This window comes from Oncorhynchus tshawytscha, linkage group LG28 (assembly GCF_018296145.1).
Source record: "Oncorhynchus tshawytscha isolate Ot180627B linkage group LG28, Otsh_v2.0, whole genome shotgun sequence".
Taxonomy (NCBI): Eukaryota; Metazoa; Chordata; class Actinopteri; order Salmoniformes; family Salmonidae; genus Oncorhynchus; species Oncorhynchus tshawytscha.
This window is the reverse complement of record NC_056456.1, coordinates 42,162,584-42,180,745: the sequence shown is the minus strand read 5'-3', so window position 1 is coordinate 42,180,745 and position 18,162 is coordinate 42,162,584. Positions and strand designations below refer to the sequence as shown.

The 18,162-nt window shown below is 44.8% G+C and overlaps 1 protein-coding gene across 1 annotated transcript; it reads right to left on the bottom strand.

Moving 5' to 3' along the window:
• Positions 1 to 656: 656 nt before the first annotated feature.
• Positions 657 to 14,068, bottom strand: si:ch211-106k21.5 (trophoblast glycoprotein). Its single transcript, XM_042308172.1, has 2 exons — positions 13,703 to 14,068; positions 657 to 2,087 (listed from the first exon to the last, which is right to left on the bottom strand). The coding sequence occupies exons 1-2, from the start codon at positions 13,713 to 13,715 to the stop codon at positions 793 to 795; spliced, it is 1,308 nt and encodes a 435-aa protein (XP_042164106.1). The 5' UTR covers positions 13,716 to 14,068; the 3' UTR covers positions 657 to 792.
• Between the last annotated feature and the right edge of the window lie 4,094 nt (positions 14,069 to 18,162).

Genomic DNA, 18,162 nt, shown 5'->3' with positions numbered 1-18,162 from the left:
TGTGGTGGTGTGTTGTGATGTGGTGGTGTGTGGTAGTGTGTTGTGGTGTGGTGGTGGTGTGGTGGTGGTGTGGTGGTGTGGTGGTGGTGTGGTGGTGGGTGGTGGTGTGGTGTGGTGGTGTGGTGGTGGTGGTGGTGGTGTGGTGGTGTTGTTGTGGTGGTAGTGGTGGTGGTGGTGGTGTGGTGGTGGTGTGGTGGTAGTGGTGTGGTGGTGGTGTGGTGGTAGTGGTGGTGGTGGTGTGGTGTTGTGTTGGTAGTGGTGGTGGTAGTGGTGGTGGTGGTGGTGGTGTGGTGTGGTGGTGGTGTGGTGGTGGTGTGGTGGTGGTAGTGGTGTGGTTGTGGTGGTGTGGTGGTGGTGGTAGTGGTGTGGTTGTGGTGGTGTGGTTGTGGTGGTGTGGTGGTGGAGGTGGATGATTTGGTCACACTGGAGCTCAAGTCAATCCCATCCTGGAGATCTCAAGGTGACCTCACATCCTGTCATATGATTGTGATTGATAATTCAGTTCCGACCACATCTCTGTGGAACATTCAACACTCTGTCTCTCTTTTTCTCTGACACACACACACACTCACACACACACACACACACACACACACACACACACACACACACACACACACACACACACACACACACACACACACACACACACTCACACACACACACACACACTCACACACACTCACACACACACACACACACACACACACACACACACACACACACACACACACTCAAGCCAGTCAGCCAGTCATGAGAGACACACTCCTTCTAGCGAACCTATGTCCATTCTCACGACAGGTCAACACTCGCGTACTCTGCGTGGTCTGATGCGTGGTTCGAGGCCTGATCCGAGGCATAGTCCGGGGCGTGATCTGAGTCGTCCAGGTCCATCCCTGGCACCAGACTGTAGTATTCAGTGGACTGGGTCATATAAGCCTTCTCCCTGTCTGCTGAGTCCTTCATCACCTCCGTCACACTCACTGCATCCAGCTCTGCTTGTCCGCCCAGGTCCAGCTCGGGGCCCTCTGTCTGGGAGGAGGACCCAGGAGAGGGAGGGGAGTTGGGGAGGGAGTGAGAGAGGGACTCCACAGATTCTACTTTAATCTCCACCTCCTCATAGATGTCCCTGGTGGAGCCAAGAAGGGTGGAGGAGGGTCGCAGGAGGAGCTGGTTCTTCAACATCTCCTTCCTGCTGCTGTCCCCCGCCGTGGGGTAGTTACCCCCTCCTCCGCCTGCTGGGTGCTTGGATCGGTGGTGGTGGTGGTGGTGACCGTTGGGTGAATGGGAGTGGGAGGCCTTCTTCTTGGAGGAGCCGAAGGCCGGCTTCTCCTTCGTCTTCCTCTTCCTCCCACAGCACCAGCAGAGGACGAGGCCGAGGAGGATGAAGAGGGGCAGGAGGATGAAAAGTGCCGTGAGCCCTGGTGGGCGGCAGACGTCACCAGGTGCCACCGACCACACGAGCCGCCCAGCCAGGCTCCGAGGAGATGCGCAGGTGATGTTACCCACGATGCCCTGCAGGCTGGTTTTGTTGTTGTCCAGCTCCTCCACCAGGGAGCAAGAGCAGTCCCAGGGGTTGTCCACCAGTTCAAGCCTCTCCAGACCCCGCAGAGACAGCACAGAGGTGGGGAGAGAACGGAGAAGGTTGCCCCTGAGATCTAGCTCCTGAAGGCCGTCAGATCCCTTGAGGAAATCCTCAGGCAGCTCCCTCAGCTGGTTCATGCCCAGCTCCAGCACCTTCAGGCTGGGCAGATCTGACAGGAAGTTCCCTGGGATGGAGGTCAGTCTGTTGTGACCCAGATAGACCTCCTGGAGAGGAGAGAGTGTGGTCTCTGTGTCCTCCAGGTCTATCTGAGTGATGGTACAGTGAGACAGGTCCAGAAGCTGTAGTCTGGTCCTGTTGGTGAGCATGGTCCAGCGAACATGGCCGAACGTGGAGCCGGAGTAGTTCAGGCAGCAGGCCTCAGCGGGTAGGACAGAGGGAAACTGGGCCAAAATGGTGGCTCCTGGACACTGACATCCCTCTGAGTGGATGGTCATCACAGGGAGAGTACACAGCAAGAGTAGAGCCCACTGAGAGAACATCTCTGGAGAGAGAGAGAGAGAGAGAGAGAGAGAGAGAGAGAGAGAGAGAGAGAGAGAGAGAGAGAGAGAGAGAGAGAGAGAGAGAGAGAGAGAGAGAGAGAGAGAGAGAGAGAGAGAAAGAGCGAGACAGACAATGAGAGAGAGAGAGAGACAGACAGACAGACAGACAGACAGACAGACAGACAGACAGACAGACAGACAGACAGACAGACAGACAGACAGACAGACAGACAGACAGACAGAGGAGGGAGGGCCGAGAGAGAGAGAGAGACAGACAGACAGACAATGAGAGAGGAGAGAGAGAAGAGAAAGAGAGAAGAGAGAGGAGAGAGAGACAGACAGACATTGTGTCATGATTGTGATTACAAAGTTGGCCAGTGCAGTTCCCTCCCTCTCTCTCTCTCTCTCTCTCTCTCTCTCTCAATTCACTTTCAATTTAAGAGCTTTATTGGCATGGGAAACATATGTTAACTTTGCCAAAACAAGTGAAGTAGATAATAAACAAAGTGAAATAAACAATAAAAATAAACATTACACTCTCAGAAGTTCCAAAAGAATAACAACATTTCAAATGTCATACTATGTCTTTATACGGTATTGTAACAATGTGCAAATGGTTAAAGTACAAAAGGGAAAATAAATAAGCATAAATATGGGTTGTATTTACAATGGTGTTTGTTCTTCACTAGTTACCCTTTTCTTGTGGCAACAGGTCACACATCTTGCTGCTGTGATGGCACAATGTGGTATTTCACACAATAGATATGGGAGTTTATCAAAATTGGATTTGTATTCAAATTCTTTGTGGATCTGTGTAATCTGAGGGAATTATTTGTCTCTAATATGGTCATACATTTGGCAGGAGGTTAGGAAGTGCAGCTCAGTTTCCACCTCATTTTGAGGACAGTGAGCACATAGCCTGTCTTCTCTTGAGAGCCAGGTCTGCCTACGGCAGCCTTTCTCAATAGCAAGGCTATGCTCACTGTGTAACGGCCATCGGTGGTGGAAGAAGGTGCAGCGTGGTAAGTGTTCATGATTTTTAATATAATCGAAACTGAACACTAAACAAAATTATTGAGAACCATACCAGGCCAAACGTAAAATACAACATAGAAAAACAAACATAGACTTCCCACCCTAACTCACGCCCTGACCATACTAAAACAAAGACAAAACAAAGGAACTAAGGTCAGAACGTGACACACTGAGTCTTTTTCTCGTGGCAACAGGTCACAAATCTTGCTGCTGTGATGGCACACTGTGGAATTTCACCCAGTAGATATGGGAGTTTATCAAAATTGGATTTGTTTTTGAATTCTTTGTGGATCTGTGTAATCTGAGGGAAATATGTGTCTCTAATATGGTCATACATTGAGCAGGAGGTTAGGAAATGCATCTCAGTTTCCACCTCATTTTGTGGGCAGTGTGCACATAGCCTGTCTTCTCTTGAGAGCCATGTCTGCCTACGGCGGCCTTTCTCAATAGCAAGGCTATGCTCACTGAGTCTGTACATAGTCAAAGCTTTCCTTAAGTTTGGGTCAGTCACAGTGGGCAGGTATTCTGCCACTCTCTGTTTAGGGCCAGTCACAGTGGTCAGGTATTCTGCCACTGTGTACTCTCTGTTTAGGGTCAGTCACAGTGGTCAGGTATTCTGCCACTCTCTGTTTAGGGCCAGTCACAGTGGTCAGGTATTCTGCCACTGTGTACTCTCTGTTTAGGGTCAGTCACAGTGGTCAGGTATTCTGCCACTCTCTGTTTAGGGCCAGTCACAGTGGTCAGGTATTCTGCCACTGTGTACTCTCTGTTTAGGGTCAGTCACAGTGGTCAGGTATTCTGCCACTGTGTCCTCTCTGTTTAGGGCCAGTCACAGTGGCCAGGTATTCTGCCACTGTGTACTCTCTGTGTAGGGTCAGTCACAGTGGTCAGGTATTCTGCCACTGTGTACTCTCTGTTTAGGGCCAGTCACAGTGGTCAGGTATTCTGCCACTGTGTACTCTCTGTTTAGGGCCAAATAGCATTCTAGTGTGCTCTGTTCTTTTGTTAATTCTTTCCAATGTGTCAAGTAATTGTCAAGTAATTATCTTTTAGTTTTCTCAAGATTTGGTTGGGTCTAATTGTGTTGCTGTCCTGGGCCTCTCTCCCTCCCAGAGAGACATGCTATTTGTTGTTTCACAGAGATGTATTCAGGAATCTGTTACCCAGCAACCCCTGCAGCAACTCTTCTGAGGTTCCTGGCTGGTTGTTGACAAGTCTGGGAGGCCGTCGGCCAGAACGCTGGGGATCAGACGTCCACCTCTCACGCCTGTCTACTGTATTGTGTCTTTTGTCTGTACTATATTGTTGTTGTGTTGAGTCTGTCAACAGAACCAACTCTGTAATGGTCAACTGTAATGGTCAACAGATCCTAAATCCTGACCGTCTTCTCCATCTGACTTGTGAAGGGTATTCTGGACAAATTTAAATGAAAGGTGATCAACAAAAGCTTCTTTATAGTTAAAAAACTCTCTCTCTCAACGGACTCTAAAAAACGTATTTTAAACAGGTAGGACAAGGGGGCAAGAAAGCCTGTATCTGTGTGGCTGGCAGAAAGACAGAGAGAAAGCCTGTATCTGTGTGGCTGGCAGAAAGACAGAGAGAAAGCCTATATCTGTGTGGCTGGCAGAAAGACAGAGAGAAAGCCTATATCTGTGTGGCTGGCAGAAAGACAGAGAGAAAGCCTGTATCTGTCTGGCTGGCAGAAAGAGAGAGAGAGAAAGCCTATATCTGTGTGGCTGGCAGAAAGACAGAGAGAAAGCCTGTATCTGTCTGGCTGGCAGAAAGAGAGAGAGAGAAAGCCTATATCTGTGTGGCTGGCAGAAAGACAGAGAGAAAGCCTGTATCTGTGTGGCTGGCAGAAAGACAGAGACAAAGCCTGTATCTGTGTGGCTGGCAGAAAGACAGAGAGAAAGCCTGTATCTGTGTGGCTGGCAGAAAGACAGAGACAAAGCCTGTATCTGTGTGGCTGGCAGAAAGACAGAGAGAAAGCCTGTATCTGTGTGGCTGGCAGAAAGACAGAGAGAAAGCCTGTATCTGTGTGGCTGGCAGAAAGACAGAGAGAAAGCCTGTATCTGTCTGGCTGGCAGAAGAGAGAGAGAGAAAGCCTATATCTGTGTGGCTGGCAGAAAGACAGAGAGAAAGCCTGTATCTGTCTGGCTGGCAGAAAGAGAGAGAGAGAAAGCCTATATCTGTGTGGCTGGCAGAAAGACAGAGAGAAAGCCTGTATCTGTGTGGCTGGCAGAAAGACAGAGAGAAAGCCTGTATCTGTGTGGCTGGCAGAAAGACAGAGAGAAAGCCTGTATCTGTGTGGCTGGCAGAAAGACAGAGAGAAAGCCTGTATCTGTGTGGCTGGCAGAAAGACAGAGAGAAAGCCTGTATCTGTGTGGCTGGCAGAAAGACAGAGAGAAAGCCTGTATCTGTGTGTGGATATGATGTCACACTTCCTCAACAACAATAGAACAGGAAGAGAAGACAGGAACTCCCCAACAACCCAGCAGACTGGCTGACTGGCTCTCTAAAAGAGAGATGGAAGAACAGAGTGGAAGATTGCCCACCCTTACTTTTTAACCCGGGTAGTATTTAATTCCACTGAGCTGTAGAGAGAAAACACCTGTCTGTCACCTGTGAGGCTGTGACTAGCAGAAATAAGGCTGTACACTAGCTGTATAATGAGAATGGCTTTCAATCACTAGAACAGAGTTTCTATAACAGGGTTTCTATAACTATAACAGGGTTTCTATAACAGGGTTTCTATAACAGGGTTTCTATAACAGGGTTTCTATAACTATAACAGGGTTTCTATAACAGGGTTTCTATAACAGGGTTTCTATAACTATAACAGGGTTTATATAACAGGGTTTCTATAACTATAACAGGGTTTCTATAACTATAACAGGGTTTCTATAACAGGGTTTCTATAACTATAACAGGGTTTCTATAACAGGGTTTCTATAACAGGGTTTCTATAACTATAACAGGGTTTCTATAACTATAACAGGGTTTCTATAACTATAACAGGGTTTCTATAACTATAACAGAGTTTCTATAACTATAACAGTGTTTCTATAACTATAACAGGGTTTCTATAACTATAACAGGGTTTCTATAACAGGGTTTCTATAACAGGGTTTATATAACTATAACAGGGTTTCTATAACAGGGTTTCTATAACAGGGTTTCTATAACAGGGTTTCTATAACTATAACAGGGTTTCTATAACAGGGTTTCTATAACAGGGTTTCTATAACTATAACAGGGTTTCTATAACAGGGTTTCTATAACAGGGTTTCTATAACTACAACAGGGTTTCTATAACTATAACAGGGTTTCTATAACAGGGTTTCTATAACTATAACAGGGTTTCTATAACAGGGTTTCTATAACAGGGTTTATATAACTATAACAGGGTTTCTATAACTATAACAGGGTTTCTATAACAGTGTTTCTATAACTATAACAGGGTTTCTATAACAGGGTTTCTATAACAGGGTTTCTATAACAGGGTTTCTATAACTATAACAGGGTTTCTATAACAGGGTTTCTATAACAGGGTTTCTATAACTATAACAGGGTTTCTATAACAGGGTTTCTATAACTATAACAGGGTTTATATAACAGGGTTTCTATAACAGGGTTTCTATAACTATAACAGGGTTTCTATAACAGGGTTTCTATAACTATAACAGGGTTTCTTTAACAGGGTTTCTATAACAGGGTTTCTATAACTATAACAGGGTTTATATAACAGGGTTTCTATAACTATAACAGGGTTTCTATAACAGGGTTTCTATAACTATAACAGGGTTTCTATAACTATAACAGGGTTTCTATAACAGGGTTTCTATAACTATAACAGGGTTTCTATAACGGGGTTTCTATAACTATAACAGGGTTTCTATAACTATAACAGGGTTTCTATAACAGGGTTTCTATAACTATGGGTCGGGACCCAGTGTGTACCCTGGGCATGTGAGATGTGGGTTAATGAACTCAGACATTTCATAGTCTGATGTAAACACTAAAATGTATGACAACATGTGATGCACTACACAGGTTACTGTGTGTTACAGCTTGGCTAGAATCAAACCTTGCATTCAGAGAGAACCGTACGTTAACCATGTGCTCCAACAGGCTATGGTATCCGGTCTTTGCCTGCTGGTCACAGTACATCCAGATGGAACTACATCATAATTATTTACCAACATGAGGACGTGTATTTGGGGGTATTTTCTTAGGAAACACACAGGGGAGTTTGAGGGAGGAAGTGTATTTGTTTACAAAGAGCAGTATTCAACACTGTCTCTGTCAAAGACGGTATCCCAAAGAGACTGAGGACTGTGACAAGCCACTGTTTATCTAGCCTCAAATGCATCCCCTATTCCCTATATAGTGCGCTACCGTTGACCAAAGCCCAGAGTGCACTACATAGGGAATAGGGCTCTGCTCTAAAGTAGTGCACTACATAGGGAATAGGGCTCTGCTCTAAAGTAGTGCACTACATAGGGAATAGGGTCTAAAGTAGTGCACTACATAGGGAATAGGGCTCTGGTCTAAAGTAGTGCACTACATAGGGAATAGGGCTCTGCTCTAAAGTAGTGCACTACATAGGGAATAGGGTCTAAAGTAGTGCACTACATAGGGAATAGGGCTCTGGTCTAAAGTAGTGCACTACATAGGGAATAGGGTCTAAAGTAGTGCACTACATAGGGAATAGGGTGCCGTTTGGGATGCACATCGGCCTCTTGTTATTTTTACTCAGTATCATTTGCATCCTTCACAGCTTAATGGAAAGGCTTTGTTGAAACTCAGGACTACAAAAATAGGCCTCAAAGTTCTGCTACAATCTATTACAATGGAAAGATAACTGAGAATGGAAAGATACTGTTTACTGTTGCAGTATTATATGCAGAACTATTCTGACTGAAGCAGACTGTATTTTGATGTGTTTAACACACACACACATTCATTGATACACATAGATCAATCAGGTTATCTGCTACAGGGCTCTGAAGGCTTTACAACAGTCTAGATGCCAGATAGGCTGGTCATTTATTCACCTCATCATTGATTTGAAACTATCTGATCAGGTCAACATACAGTCACTGAGAGGTTGGGTTGTGGACCCCTTGAACTAAAACAACTTCCCTGTTGTATCAATACAACAAACAATCACTTGATCAGTGGGGACACTGAAACTGAAACTAGGGATTCCTTGTTGAATCCCCTCCATCTTGTTTTTTTAAAGTAAGAGTGCTATGATGTTTGCTAACGCTATGATGTTTGCTAACGCTATGATGTTTGCTAACACTATGATGTTTGCTAACGCTATGATGACCTTATCCAACAACAATTCCAGGGATTTGTTGTTGGAGTGATTGAAATGTGTGCTAACAGTGTGGTTCAACAGAGTCCACATTAAGATCCATGTTAGGCCTACTAGTTAACCCACCCATGTGTAGCTTAATGCTCTGGTCTGATACTAGTTAACCCATCCATGTGTAGCCTAATGCTCTGGTCTGATACTAGTTAACCCATCCATGTGTAGCCTAATGCTCTGGTCTGATACTAGTTAACCCATCCATGTGTAGCTTAATGCTCTGGTCTGATACTAGTTAACCCATCCATGTGTAGCCTAATGCTCTGGTCTGATACTAGTTAACCCACCCATGTGTAGCTTAATGCTCTGGTCTGATACTAGTTAACCCATCCATGTGTAGCCTAATGCTCTGGTCTGATACTAGTTAACCCATCCATGTGTAGCCTAATGCTCTGGTCTGATACTAGTTAACCCATCCATGTGTAGCTTAATGCTCTGGTCTGATACTAGTTAACCCATCCATGTGTAGCCTAATGCTCTGGTCTGATACTAGTTAACCCACCCATGTGTAGCTTAATGCTCTGGTCTGATACTAGTTAACCCATCCATGTGTAGCTTAATGCTCTGGTCTGATACTAGTTAACCCATCCATGTGTAGCCTAATGCTCTGGTCTGATACTAGTTAACCCATCCATGTGTAGCTTAATGCTCTGGTCTGATACTAGTTAACCTATCCATGTGTAGCCTAATGCTCTGGTCTGATACTAGTTAACCCATCCATGTGTAGCCTAATGCTCTGGTCTGATACTAGTTAACCCATCCATGTGTAGCTTAATGCTCTGGTCTGATACTAGTTAACCCACCCATGTGTAGCCTAATGCTCTGGTCTGATACTAGTTAACCCACCCATGTGTAGCCTAATGCTCTGGTCTGATACTAGTTAACCCATCCATGTGTAGCCTAATGCTCTGGTCTGATACTAGTTAACCCACCCATGTGTAGCCTAATGCTCTGGTCTGATACTAGTTAACCCACCCATGTGTAGCCTAATGCTCTGGTCTGATACTAGTTAACCTATCCATGTGTAGCCTAATGCTCTGGTCTGATACTAGTTAACCAATCCATGTGTAGCCTAATGCTCTGGTCTGATACTAGTTAACCCATCCATGTGTAGCCTAATGCTCTGGTCTGATACTAGTTAACCCATCCATGTGTAGCCTAATGCTCTGGTCTGATACTAGTTAACCCATCCATGTGTAGCCTAATGCTCTGGTCTGACTAGTTAACCCACCCATGTGTAGCCTAATGCTCTGGTCTGATATTAGCTTGCACCTTATTCCTTTTAGGGTCAAAGGGCTCTGGTTAATAGTAGTGGACTACATGGGGAATATGGAGCTACATCCTTAGTGACTCTGGTAGCCATGGCAACAGAGTCTAAAGGTTGGAGTGATTGATAATGTTTCAACATCTGTTCCGTGGTACGATGATACGACAGGAAAGCTGTGGTTTTGTCATAGAACAGAACAGGCAAAGCACCGTATTGACTGATGAGGCAAAGCACCGTATTGACTGATGAGGGAAATAGCACCGTATTGACTGATGAGGGAAATAGCACCGTATTGACTGATGAGGGTAATAGCACCGTATTGACTGATGAGGGTAATAGCACCGTATTGACTGATGAGGGAAATAGCACCGTATTGACTGATGAGGGAAATAGCACCGTATTGACTGATGAGGGAAATAGCACCATATTGACTGATGAGGGAAATAGCACCGTATTGACTGATGAGGGTAATAGCACCGTATTGACTGATGAGGGTAATAGCACCGTATTGACTGATGAGGGAAATAGCACCCTATTGACTGATGAGGGAAATATCACCGTATTGACTGATGAGGGTAATAGCACCGTATTGACTGATGAGGGTAATAGCACCGTATTGACTGATGAGGGTAATAGCACCGTATTGACTGATGAGGGTAATAGCACCGTATTGACTGATGAGGGTAATAGTACCGTATTGACTGATGAGGGTAATAGCACCGTATTGACTGATGAGGGAAATAGCACCGTATTGACTGATGAGGGTAATAGCACCGTATTGACTGATGAGGGTAATAGCACCGTATTGACTGATGAGGCAAAGCACCGTATTGACTGATGAGGGTAATAGCACCGTATTGACTGATGAGGGTAATAGCACCGTATTGACTGATGAGGGTAATAGCACCGTATTGACTGATGAGGGTAATAGCACCGTATTGACTGATGAGGGTAATAGCACCGTATTGACTGATGAGGGTAATAGTACCGTATTGACTGATGAGGGAAATAGCACCGTATTGACTGATGAGGGTGTCTCTGTGTGTTTGGAAATCCCAGTCGTGGACTGTGTCCCTAATGGCATCATATTTCCTATGTACTTTTCTGGTTAAAAGTAGTGCACTATATAGGGATTAGGGTGCTATAGTAGTGCACTATATAGGGAATAGGGTGCTATAGTAGTGCACTATATAGGGATTAGGATGCTATAGTAGTGCACTATATAGGGATTAGGATGCTATAGTAGTGCACTATATAGGGAATAGGGTGCTATAGTAGTGCACTATATAGGGATTAGGGTGCTATAGTAGTGCACTATATAGGGATTAGGGTGCTATAGTAGTGCACTATATAGGGAATAGGGTGCTATAGTAGTGCACTATATAGGGATTAGGATGCTATAGTAGTGCACTATATAGGGATTAGGATGCTATAGTAGTGCACTATATAGGGAATAGGGTGCTATAGTAGTGCACTATATAGGGATTAGGGTGCTATAGTAGTGCACTATATAGGGAATAGGGTGCTATAGTAGTGCACTATATAGGGATTAGGGTGCTATAGTAGTGCACTATATAGGGAATAGGGTGCTATAGTAGTGCACTATATAGGGATTAGGGTACCATTTGGGACTCAAGTCTCTCACTGAGGTCAAAGGTTGTGGATGACTAATGTACTATGTTGCCTGCTATGAAACAGCACGTCAACAGTGCAACGTCCCAAATGCCATCCTATTCCCTATTGGCCCTGATCAGAAGTAGTTCACTATATAGGGAATAGGGTGCCATTTGGGCAAGCAGCAGCAGGCCTACCCGCTTGTCTAGTTCAACGGCACACTCACTTGGCATTATCTAAACAGTTTGTTTCTGGGGAATGTCTCGTCTTGGAGTATGTCTACAGTAGAGTTATTCAGGTGCAGAGTGAGAGTTCTCAGGGGCGGTATTTGGGAGTGTTCATACACTACATGACCAAAAGTATGTGGACATCTGCTTGTCCAACATCTCATTCCAAAATCATGGGCATTAATATGGAGTTGGTCCCTCCTTTGTTGCTATAACAGCCTCCACTCTTCTGGGAAGGCTTTCCACTAGATGTAGGAACATTGTTGCTATAACAGCCTCCACTCTTCTAGGAAGGCTTTCCACTAGATGTAGGAACATTGTTGCTATAACAGCCTCCACTCTTCTGGGAAGGCTTTCCACTAGATGTTGGAACATTGCTGCGGGGACTTGCTTCCATTCAGCCTCAAGAACACTAGTGAGGCCGAGGACTGATGTTGGGCGATGAGGCCTGGCTCCAATTCATCCCAAAGGTGTTCGATGGGGTTGAGGTCAGGGCTCTGTGCAGGCCAGTCAAGTTCTTCCACACCGATCTCGACAAACCATTTCTGTATGGACCTTGCTTTGTGCACGGGGGCATTGTCAAGCTGAAACAGGAAAGGGCCTTCCCCAAACTGTTGCCACAAAGTAGGAAGCACAGAATCATATAGAATGTCATTGTATTCTGTAGCGTTAAGATTTCCCTTCACTGGAACTAAGGGGCCTAGCCCGAACAATGAAAAACAGCCCCAGACCAGTATTTCTCCTCCGCCAAACCCAGAGTCCAATGGCGGTGAGCTTTACACCACTCCAGCCGACGCTTGGCATTGCGCATGGTGATCTTCGGCTGCTCGGCCATGGAAACCCATTTCATGAAGCTCCCGATGAACAGTTCTTGTGCTGACGTTGCTTCCAGAGGTGTTTTGGAACTCGGTAGTGAGTGTTGCAACTGAGAACAGACCATTTTTACGCGCTACGCGCTTCAGCACTCGGCGGTCCCGTTCTGTGAGCTTGTGTGGCCTACCACTTCGCAGCTGAGCCGTTGTTGCTCCTAGTTGTTTCCACTTCACAATAACAGCACATACAGTTGACCAAGGCCGCTCGAGCAGGGCAGAGCGCCCCCCCGGTTTGACGAACTGACTTGTTGGAAAGGTGGCATCCTATGACGATTGCGTTGAAAAACACTGAGCTCTTCAGTAAGGCCCATTCTATTCTATTCATTCTACTGTCAATGTTTGTCCATGGAGATTGCATGGCTGTGTGCTCGATTTCTTTATATTTTTTAAATAGTGTGGCCACTAATTTGAAGGGGTGTCCACATGCCGTTGTATATAGAGTGTATCTTAGAGTATGTGTTCCTGAAATATCTTAGGGTGTGTGTAGAGTGATAGATCATTGTATGTGTGTGTGTGTGTGTGTAGAGTAGGTAGAGAGAGATCTTATCTTAGGTGTGTGTGTGTGTGTGTGTGTGTGTGTGTGTGTGTAGAATGGCTAGAGAGAGAGAGAGAGAGATCTTCTGGTGTGTAGGCCTACAGAGAGACATTGTTATGTGTGTACTGTGTTACTGTAGTCAAGAGATGTGTACAGAGAGACAGAGAGCATAGGAAAGGAGGAGAGGCAAGGAAGAGAGGAAAGGAGGTGAGGTTTATTCTCAGGTGATCTCATTCTGGAACAATGTGAGCTGTTACATTCTCTCTCGGTGAGTTTTTTCAGACCTTATAGGCTATGCAAAATTTGCATCACTCTTTTTTGGTGTGTGTTTTTTTTCTTCACCTTTTTAAACGTAGGGCAGATTAAATTTAATACAAGACTTGACTGAATGTTAGATTAAACTAATCAGCTGTGCAACACAGTCATTCCCTCTGCTTATCAACCAAATGGTTACACCTAGTTACAACAATAACAAGTTACTTTAAAAATAAACAAACGAATTAAAGACGCAGCACACTTTGCCTATTTTAAATTATCTCACCGAGTAATATAAATATTACAAAACTGTATTCTAATAAAGAATAAATTAACAACAATATTCACTTTTTCCTATTCCCCCATTTCACATATGGCAAAATAAACTTTTATAATAATTGTAGCGACCCTGAATGAATGTGATGTTTATCTTACCTTTAACGGCCATGGTTGCAACCTGTTGCCTCGTCTTCAGTAGATGCACATAGCCTTACCAACACGACTGTCAACCGGTCCGCCACAGCCAGCATGTAACCCGCTGTAAAACGACTAGCCTACGGCAGGGACGGCAGCCACGACCTCGTCATCACGTCAACCTAAATAACGGAGTGACTTAGTAACTACAGATTCACCATCGCCGCACTCTCCTGAGTCTTTTCCCTATGGGTGTGTCTCTGTTCCTGCCTCCCAGCAATGCAGTTGGACAACAACTTTAAACGGAATGTGGAAATCTTATTTGAGGGTGTGTGTGCGCGCACGGTAGGTGTGACTAAAACATGACATAGGAAAAAAATAGCAATAACTTTCCTTTTAAACACAGTCGGTATAGTTCATGGTCCTACACCGCGCCCCAGTAATATTGTAGCCTAGTGCTATAGCGCCCTCTGGTGGTCGTCGACGGATACGTCTTAAACATCAAGTTCCAAATCCTCTGTTGAAGTACCTTTTTTTTTCCAAAGCGTCTGGTCTATATCTTAACATTAAGAAATGTGAACTCATAGCTGTCAAAGATTGTGTGACACCTTCATATTATGGTATTCCAGTAAAAGAAGAACTTCCATATTTAGGCATAACCATTACAAAGGATCAGAAGTCTAGAGGCTTACTACATTTTAACCCTCTTATTAAAAAAACCCAGAAGAAACTAAATCAATGGCTACAGAGGGACTTATCTTTAAAAGGTAGAGTCCTAATAACCAAGGCTGAAGGTATCTCTAGACTAACATATGGTGCTCTATCTTTATATCTTGACCGTAAAATAAGCAAGGACATAGACCAGATGCTTTTCAACTTTCTTTGGAGAAACCGTACCCATTACATTAGGAAAACTGTTGTAATGAACACTTATGAGAATGGTGGACTGAATTTTCTGGATTTTACTACTTTAAATAACACTTTTAAGATCAATTGGATAAAACAATTCCTAAGAAGACCCACTTCTATCTGGGATTTTATTCCTCATGTCTTCTCTACTTTTGGTGGCCTTAACTTCATGTTGTTTTGCAATTATAATATTGACAAAGTTCCAGTGAAACTTTCTGCTTTTCATCGGCAGGTTTTCTTGTCACGGTCCTTAATTTATAAACACAATTTTTCTCCACACAGATATTATATATGGAATAATCGGGATATATTGTATAAAAATACCTCTCTGTTTTTAGAATATTGGTTCCGAAATAATATCCTATTGGTGAGCCAACTGGTAAATGCAGAGGGTCTTTTACTCAGTTATAAAGAATTCTTATCAGTTTACAAGGTCCCTGTAACACCTAAAGATGTTGCCATTGTTTTAGATGCCATTCCCTCAGGTGTTGCTATGTTATTCAGGAACATGTCAAGACCTGACCCTCAGAGCCTACCTTCTATTGACCCTGTTGACTCATCAGTAGGAAAGATTTGTTTATCTTTTGGTCCATTCATCAACAGAGTGATACGAACATTGTTTCAGCAGGATGTTGTATCTATACCTTATGTCATGCCTTATTGGAATGGATTTATTGATAATATCTGTTGGAAAAAAGTTTGGAGGTTGCCACACACATACCTACTTGTTAACAAAATTAAGGAAGTTTCCTTTAAAATTATTCATAAATATTATCCTGCCAACCACTATATGAAGAAGTTTAAGGAAAACATCAACTCAAATTGCTCCTTTTGTAATGACCACCCAGAAACAGTTGTGCATCTTTTTTGGCATTGTATGCATGTAAGAAAACTGTGGCAAGACATCAGTAGGTTTATAATTGAACACATTTATGAAGATTTTACACTATTGTGGAGAGATGTACTGTTTGGATTCTTTACATATGATAGAAATAAGCAGAATCATTTTTATGTAATTAATTTCATTATTCTTTTGGCCAAATTTCATATACACAAATGTAACTTTACAAACAGAAAACCACATTTTCGTACCCTACAAAAAGAAATTGAACTGTATTTTAAGACGGTTAAATGCTCTACTAACAAAAAAGCTGTTAGAATTGTAAGTATATGCATGTCCCTTAAGGTCCTTGTGTAATTGTAATGTGATATTGTACCCCCTAGCCCCGCCCCCAGCCCCGCCCCTAGCCCCGCCCCCAGCCCCGCCCCTAGCTCGATTGTCCATTGCTTGTAATCCATGTATGCTTGTGTTCCCTCATGTGCTTTATGTATTGATTTGATATTCATTTAAAAAAACTTGTTTTTCCTCCTTGCACCCCGCTAGATGGGATGGTTGGAGGAGACCACTAGGGACAATTCAGTTCACATCCAAAAACCAATGTGGCAAAGACGTTTAAATTTATCATCACAATGATCACAATCACTGAGTTGCCAGAACATACAAGCAATATATTGTTTATTTAGGAAAATAAGAACTGTTCAAAGTTTTATGTACAGTTTAACTAGGGTGGCAGGTTGAGCCCGTAACCGAAAGGCAAAACATCTAACGTTCTGCCCCTGAGCGAGGCAGTTCACTGTTCTCCAGGCGCCGATGATGTGGATGTCGATTAAGGCATTCCCCCTACACCTCTCTGATTCAGAGGGGTTGGGTTAAATGTGGAAGACACTGGGATTCTCTGCCTCTAACCCTATTACAGGGGCTGAGTCACTGCTTACTGGGGCTCTTTCATGACGTCCCAAGGAGGGGTGTGTCACTTGAGTGGGTTGAGTCACTGATGTGATCTTCCTGTCTGGGTTGGCGCCCCCCCTTGGGTTGTGCCCTGGCGGAGATCTTTGTGGGCTATACTCGGCCTTGTCTCAGGATGGTAAGTTGGTGGTTGAAGATATCCCTCTAGTGGTGTGGGGGCTGGGCTTTGGCAAAGTGGGTGGGGTTATATCCTTCCTGTCTGGCCCTGTCCGGGGGTATCATCGGATGGGGCCACAGTGTCTCCTGACCCCTCCTGTCTCAGCCTCCAGTATTTATGCTGCAGTAGTTTATGTGTCGGGGGGCTAGGGTCAGTTTGTTATATCTGGAGTACTTCTCCTGTCCTATTTGGTGTCCTGTGTGAATTTAAGTGTGCTCTCTCTAATTCTCTCTTTCTCTCTCTCTCTCGGAGGACCTGAGCCCTAGGACCATGCCTCAGGACTACCTGGCATGATGACTCCTTGCTGTCCCCAGTCCACCTGGCCGTGCTGCTGCTCCAGTTTCAACTGTTCTGCCTGCGGCTATGGAACCCTGAGCCTGTCAAGGACCATAGCCCCTCCACCCTACCTGACACCCTAGACCCACTACAATTTGCTTACCGCCCAAATAGGTCCACAGACGACGCAATCGCAACCACACTGCACACTGCCCTAACCCATCTGGACAAGAGGAATACCTATGTGAGAATGCTGTTCATCGACTACAGCTCAGCATTTAACACCATAGTACCCTCCAAACTCGTCATCAAGCTCCCGCCCTGTGCAACTGGGTACTGGACTTCCTGATGGGCCGCCCCCAGGTGGTGAGGGTAGGTAACAACATCTCCACCCCGCTGATCCTCAACACTGGGGCCCCACAAGGGTGCGTTCTGAGCCCTCTCCTGTACTCCCTGTTCACCCACGACTGCGTGGCCATGCACGCCTCCAACTCAATCATCAAGTTTGCGGACGACACTACAGTGGTATGCTTGATTACCAACAACGACGAGACGGCCTACAGGGAGGAGGTGAGGGCCCTCGGAGTGTGGTGTCAGGAAAATAACCTCACACTCAACGTCAACAAAACAAAGGAGATGATTGTGGACTTCAGGAAACAGCAGAGGGAGCACCCCCCTATCCACATCGATGGGACAGTAGTGGAGAGGGTAGTAAGTTTTAAGCTCCTCGGTGTACACATCACAGACAAACTGAATTGGTCCACCCACACAGACAGCTTCAGGAGGCTGAAGAAATTCGGCTTGTCACCAAAAGCACTCACAAACTTCTACAGATGCACAATCGAGAGCATCCTGTCGGGCTGTATCACCGCCTGGTACGGCAACGGCTCCGCCCACAATCGTAAGGCTCTCCAGAGGGTGGTGCGGTCTGCACAACGCATCACCGGGGGCAAACTACCTGCCCTCCAGGACACCTACACCACCCGATGTCACAGGAAGGCCATCAAGGACAACAACCACACGAGCCACTGCCTGTTCACCCCGCTATCATCCAGAAGGCGAGGTCAGTACAGGTGCATCAAAGCAGGGACCGAGAGACTGAAAAACAGCTTCTATCTCAAGGCCATCAGACTGTTAAACAACCACCACTAACATTGAGTGGCTGCTGCCAACACACTGACTCAACTCCAGCCACTTTAATAATGGGAAATGATGGAAATTGATGTAAAATATATCACTAGCCACTTGAAACAATGCTACCTAATATAATGTTTACATACCCTACATTACTCAATGTATAAACTGTACTCGATACCATCTACTGCATCTAGC